Raw genomic sequence first — 6,849 nt, 5'->3', positions numbered from 1 at the left:
TAATCTAGGGCCTACTGGGAACGTCTAGCCAAACACTTGCCATCTTAAAATAACACTGACGATTAAAAATAACCTTTTCCCAATGAACAGGTCACCATGTAGGCCTAATCTGCATTTAGTTAGTCATTGGTGACACGCACTCATCTGCTATTACTGTCCTTCGTTTCCATATTAATCAAACCAATTAAATCACGTTGTTGTTAGCGGTCTTGACAGTTAATGTATCCCTCGGCTTAGTCTAACAAGCTGATCAGGCAGTCACCTGCCCCCCTCCCTCCTTCCCCGCTGCGAAGTGGCTAATGACCGAGGCGAATAATCTCTCTCAAAACAACTACAAAGATGCTAATTGCATCTCCGTATAAATACGGGTTGACGCATGGTTCCTCTTCCTTACTAGAACAAGCTCACCACGCTTTAGAGGTAGCAGTGACAAGTGATCTTACCTTTACCGATAACAAGGAGCAGGGAAATGGGGCCTTTATAATTAAGACTTCGTTCTTACGCGTCGGACTCGTCGTGGATGGATATGCGCTCAGGCAACTTTTACGCCGATCTTTAGTCTGTCAAAAATAGCTCTTAAACAAGTTTTGTTCGCATAGGTGATTTTAGCCTATAAGTGAAGGTTGGACTGAACGAAACATGTTCCCATTGCCAATGTTCACACCGGAGCAGGTGGCTCGCGTGTGCGAGAACCTGGAAGAGACGGGGGACATTGAGCGGCTGGGTCGTTTTCTCTGGTCTCTACCGGCTGCTGTACCTGGCTCGTCAGGTGAAGCCCTGAACCGACACGAATCGGTAATGCGCGCCAGGGCCCTGGTGGCGTTCCACACGGGAAACTTCGAGGCGCTCTACCAGATCCTGCAGAGCCACCGCTTCACACGTGAGTCGCACGCCAAGCTCCAGGACCTGTGGCTAGACGCGCACTACCGCGAGGCGGAACGGCTGCGAGGGAGGCCGCTAGGGCCCGTGGAGAAGTATCGCATTCGCAAGAAGTTTCCCCTGCCGCGCACTATCTGGGACGGCGAGCAAAAGACGCACTGTTTCAAGGTGAGTTTATCCCGAGTCTACATCTCTATTTTTTTTTTTTTTTTTTATTAAAATACAGCACACTATTAGACTAGACACAGTTAGAAGAAGCCTACATGTTTAATTCAGTCATTTAAGGCTGTGGTAAGAGACTTAACACCTGCAGATCTTTAAAATGGATACACATTAATGAAGAGTTGCAGGAAGTCTGAGCAAATACTAAACAGTGAACTAAAATATGGGAACGGGATGACTTTGCAGGTAGTAGCTGTACATTGAACATCATCTTCAAGCATTTTCTCATCAGGGATCAAAGGACATGCTCTCTTTATTCAGAAACATATAGCCTATACTGAATATTTTGGTTGAAATAGTAGCAAAAAGCTAAGACAGGTCAGAACCTTTTCTCCCTTAAGGCATTCCCACCCTATTCCATCAATTGCTTTCCACAGCCCACATTTTAGTGTCTGAATTGTGAGGTTATAGAAATGTTAGCGGCTGACAAAATCCTACTGACCAAGTCTTTAACGTCTGACTCTTAAAGTAAGACAGTGAGCTTTAATAGGTCCTTATCCGACCTGAGCCTTCTCTTGTCATATAGAGAGAGTAATGCCATTACTTAGACCCTATATATATCAGAGGCCATGAGAGCATACCTTATGAGATGTAAATACACCACCTAGAAGTAAACAGGCAAACTTTGTAGATACTTGGTGCAATCACATATTCAGAATGCTTCGATGTTATTGTAGAGTAAACAAATTCCCCTAAAGTATTAAAACAGTTTTTAAAAAGTCTTTTAAGCATGATTTGCCCATAAAACAAAGACATTTTAACTTTCTCATCGGATGAGTGCCTAGGTTTTCTCTAAGTTTTACATCCTCTAAAGTATTCTTGAGACTACAGAGGCCCATGACATAAGACAACGAATAACGAGTCTGTGGTATTGTTGTAGTGTCATTGTGTTATCTTAAGTACTCTTCAAATGAAATAGAAAAAACTGAAATCCATAGTTGGTCAGGTCAGATAACAACTCGCATAGTTTCTGCTGGTACTATACTGGTAACCTTTACGCCTGTGTCCATGATCCTGCCTGAGTTCTGATGACCAGATTAAGCCTCTTGACTAAACCAACACCTGCGCTTTGCATCTGTTGCCCAGCACCAGAGTCACCTTATTAGCATGGTCAGTCATGATCAGCGACATTGTTAACAGAGAGTTGAGCACCATGTTAATAATATGGCATCCTTTTACGGTATTGTCACCACATGTATTGACTAGTCATTTGGGGAATGTCCATTTAAAATTAAAAAAAAGAAGCAACTTAGACTGGCAGGGTTTTACAAAAGTATGCTGGCCTCAATATAACCACTGTATTTTGTCGTATATATCAAAGTTTTACCTCAAACATTTTTGAAAAACAAACCGGTTAGTTTCACTTCTCATTCATGTGCATTTTAGTAATGCCATGGTGTCTGTGTCTTGACCGTGGCAGGGATGGAATTAGCAGGCTTGTGTCCCACTTAGTGCAATTGCGACCTTAGAGGAAGCAAGCCACACCCATACAGAAAAAACAAGATAATGTGTGTCAGTTGTCACCCTCTTCACAATCCCCTCTGGAGAGGATTGTGTTATGGCAGCCCTCCCAATGTCATGGCTGGAGCAGGGGAACTCTGGCTCCTGCTTTGCGTAAGGCGAGCGGCTCCGGGAAGCCCTCTTGAACTGAACCTTTGACACCCTCTAGTGTCAGGGGCCGGTATTGCGGGCATGAGGAATCAGAGGCTCACTAAACCGGTCTTAATCACTGTTCATCTAACCTCCAACTGATCCTTAACCTCCTTTATCCTGAACCAGTCATTAGAATTGTCTTGGTGGGCCCTCATTAGTCTATAAATACGACTTAATGAGAAGGCTCATTATTTCCAATGTGGCCCTAATGCCGTCCAATCCCTTTCTAGGTAGCCCTGATGAACTTTAAGTGGTTGCACAATCATCGGTGCGGTATCAGCTCGAGTACTCGTTTCCTGTCCCAGTGTCTGGGTAAAAGGATGAGCCAATTAGGTGCTATGATACAGGAGTGCCATTTTAACATGGAGATACTGTACGTGAGCCACAGGGTTGGATTCTGTTGGGTCGGGATGGGATAGGTTGGGTTGGGTTGGGATAGGTTGAGTTGGGTCGGGATGGGATAGGTTGGGTTGGGTTGAGTTGGGTTGGGTTGGGTTTGGTTGGTTTGGAGCTTGGTGTGGATTGGATCTTATCGGTATCTGATTTAGTCCCGTCCCTGGTTCAGTCTAAGTGGATATATCTGGGTTATGTATTTTACTTGGCTGTGTCATGGGCTTTCCTCCAGTAGGGCACCAATACAAACGGAAAATCTAGTCGCAGAAGTATAGATTGTAATATCATTTATTCTGTTCAACCTCCACCTAATATTCATGAGCTTATCGCTATCTGGTTGTTTGCTGCCTAAGAAACCTGTCAGTTGCAGATAGATGGCACATACGGCATACAGAAGGAGGCTGTGTATATTTAGTATGCCACCTGGCTTAATGGCACCTACTGTAGGCTTTCACAAGGTATTAGTCAGACGCAGTGAATTAACGAGATGTATGTTCGCCATGTGCATGTTGTGCAGGAGAGGACCAGGAGTCTGCTCCGGGAGTGGTACCTGCAGGACCCGTACCCCAACCCGTCCCGCAAGCGCCACCTGGCCCAGGCCACGGGCCTCACGCCCACCCAGGTGGGAAACTGGTTCAAGAACCGCCGGCAGAGGGACCGCGCTGCCTCCGCCAAGAACAGGTAGGGTGCTCCCCAAAGCCTGACAAGCGAAAGACTCCCCGATCTCACACACACACACACACACACGCACACACACACACACACTCACACACTCACACTCCTCTGATCCAAGCTATTATAATGTCTCTTTGAGTCCCCTTTATCATACTTCAGCTCCACCAGCTTACACTTCAAACCCGAACCAATGCAAAGTCAGTTGGACACATTTTGACCGGACCTGTGTCTCGTTTCATGCAATTTAACCATGTAATCAATAATATGATAATAAAACTTTCTATAAAATCTATGCATAATATTAATATACAGTGATACTGTATGTATATTTGACGTATATTATCTGTATACTCAATAAAAAACAATCTAAATATTTTTTTCTCCTCCTGTTTCTCTCTCTCTCTCTCTGCCCCTCCAGACTGCAGCAGGACCCGAGCCTCCACGCCTCGGGCAGTTCTCCGGAATGTTCCTCGCAGGACCACCACCTCTCCTCCCCGCGGCGCGGCCCCGGCAGCCCGCTGGCCAGTGACTGCAGCTCGGGCACCGGCCCCCGTGGCACCCGCGCCTCCACGCCCGACATCTCCGTCAGCAGCGACAGCGAGTTTGAGTCCTGAGACGACACAGCACCACCCACCACCACCCACCACCACCCCCTCCACAATCTCCTGTTTACTGCGCCCTTTCCAAAATCAGACTTTTCAGGCTGCCTGGGAAGGGTGGAGGAAGAGGAACCCTGTTATTGGTCCCCTTCAAAGATCCAAAGAGGAACCAAAGGACAAGAGAGGTTCCAGAACCTAAAGAGAGACCCATCCCTCAAAGAGACTGGGCTCTGGTGGTCAGAGAATTTGTTATGAACTCTCATGGAATTCTTGCTTCCTGTTGAACTCACAATCTCACCCATACCGGCTCTCTGATACTGGGAGAAACTGAATATGATTCAGGGTGAGATGGATAACCACAGACGAAACAAACTTAAAACATAAAAGAACTAATGCACTTATTGTAACCTGGTAGGCTTGAGAACTCATCAAGGAAATCCAAAACACTCAATCGCAAAAGACGACATTTTGAAAACAGTACCACTGTTTCAAAATGACAAAATACACCCTTTTGTATGCTAAGCACAAACACATTTGTTTTGTTGTGATCATGTGAACCATGAATGTTTGTACTCATGTATGTACTGTACATTTTGATTTCTACTCTTTTTGTTAAAGGGAAACTCTAATATGAAACGAAAACATCATACATGTCACCTCGCATCTTTTCAGTCTTAACAGTTTTGACTTTTATCAGCCTTTAATGGGGCTGTAAAACAAATCTATTCTCTTGTGTTTGTGTGTGTCTTCAATTGGGCATTTACTGTAACCCACAAGTTGTCATGTTGGCAATGCGTCTCTGAGGCGCGCGCGCACACACACACACACACACACACACACACACACACAATGTGTTGTTGGGAGAAAATGCCTTTCTTCCGCGTGTTAGTTAGGAGAGAGAGACGGACACCAAGTTTTGAGTTAATTGGTCTGAACCCTACTATAGACATGCTGCCTCGTACTCCATACATACTTTGATAGGTAGAAATGTTAATGCTGCTGCTACCTGATTACTCAACACCCAGACTCAGAGTCGATCCTTTGACCTTCTCAGTTATTCTACATGAAGTAGCCTACTGCTACTTTTGAGACAATTGAGACAAACACAGAGATAAAATGACGGTCTAAGATAGAGATAGAGGGATAGAAAGAGTGGAAAAAGAGGTGAACAATTCTGTAAGATCATATAGGTCACACAGCTTGGTCTTAATCCATTCACGTGCCTAAACTTTGTGGACAGGCTCAACTCACTCTCCTGCCTGCCTGACTAAATGAATGACACACTGATCAAACCTCCTCCATATGCCCATATTCAATGATTTTTACGCCGGAGTTGTCTGAAAGAAGGAATTTTTTTATGTCCTATGTGTACATTTGAAATAAATGATATTATTTTTATCCGAAAGTGTTGGGTCTGTACCAATCTGTGAATGCTGATGTTTTTTTTCCAACACACTTAAACATGGTAACAACTGTAGCAAAAACAAAAAAACAAAAAAAAAGTAGTTGTCTGCTCTTGACATCTCAACCCTCAAAAAGTCCTCAGATTTTGGAAACAAAATTCTATACTGTAGGATTCCAATAGCAACAATGATCCAAAATCTGATTAAAATCTGATTGGAATCCTACAGGACTTTTTAAAATAAGGGTATCAGATAATTATAGAAAAGTTTTTTTCTTTCATAATTAGTCGTTACAGAACTAATCACACCGAGTAGACCAGGAAACCTAGACTGTGAGCTGTAAAGTTTAAAGAGTAGCCTAGTTCCGCACCATATGCAGTTCCGCCCACCTTCGCGCACACCGGTAGTGTGAGGTGTATCTGACCGGGGTCTGGATACTTCTGCATAAAATCAAACGTTCTTGCATGTACTCTAATAGTATTTTGTATCGATTCGTATCCACGGGGCGTCTGTGGGTCGTGGGAGAGGGCGTTGAGGGTTGTGAGCGGCATTATCGTGAAATTGTTCGTCTCACCTGAGTCTTGGTCAGGCCAGGCAAAGTGCGGTTGAGATGGACAGCGAAGGGAGGAAAGTGGTCGTGTGCGACAATGGGACCGGGGTAAGTTTGAGCTGCGTCTCATCTAGATAAAAACATGAACAGTATTGCAAAGATAACTTTTTCAAGCTTGTTGTTATTTGAATAACGACCCAAACACATACCATTTGAGTGAGTGACATCAGATTGTTTTTCCCCTTCGAATTAACACCCATATGAGATTACATGCATTTTTTTTTTTGCAATAAATGAATAACTGTAAAAAAAAATTGGGAAAACGTCAACAGAGCAAAATGTGTGTTTTACTATCTGAAGTTACATACATTTGTCCAAGTGAATGAGTGAATTTCCACAGGGCGTGTGCCATTGCGCGCATCTGTCTGGACTTGTTTGAGCCTACAATGCTGATGATGACATTCTCTCACATAAG

At 44.1% G+C, this 6,849-nt stretch overlaps 2 protein-coding genes across 2 annotated transcripts in view; both read left to right on the top strand.

Moving 5' to 3' along the window:
* The first annotated feature begins 574 nt into the window (after positions 1–574).
* Positions 575–4,436, top strand: six7 (SIX homeobox 7). The gene is made up of 3 exons (XM_062516577.1): positions 575–1,047; positions 3,665–3,828; positions 4,241–4,436. Exons 1-3 carry the CDS (start codon positions 640–642, stop codon positions 4,434–4,436), a joined length of 768 nt encoding a protein of 255 aa, XP_062372561.1. The 5' UTR covers positions 575–639.
* Positions 4,437–6,213: 1,777 nt separating this feature from the next.
* The window catches only part of zgc:101810 (uncharacterized protein LOC493612 homolog), a 7,154-nt gene continuing 6,518 nt past the window's right edge, over positions 6,214–6,849 (top strand). Inside the window, exon 1 of the mRNA XM_062515805.1 lies at positions 6,214–6,482. Coding sequence (XP_062371789.1) covers positions 6,435–6,482 — 48 coding nt within the window. The 5' untranslated portion in view covers positions 6,214–6,434. The remainder of the gene's footprint in view (positions 6,483–6,849) is intronic.

The sequence above is a fragment of the Sardina pilchardus genome, chromosome 16 (assembly GCF_963854185.1).
Source record: "Sardina pilchardus chromosome 16, fSarPil1.1, whole genome shotgun sequence".
Taxonomy (NCBI): Eukaryota; Metazoa; Chordata; class Actinopteri; order Clupeiformes; family Clupeidae; genus Sardina; species Sardina pilchardus.
This window is presented reverse-complemented; position numbering and strand designations above follow the sequence as displayed.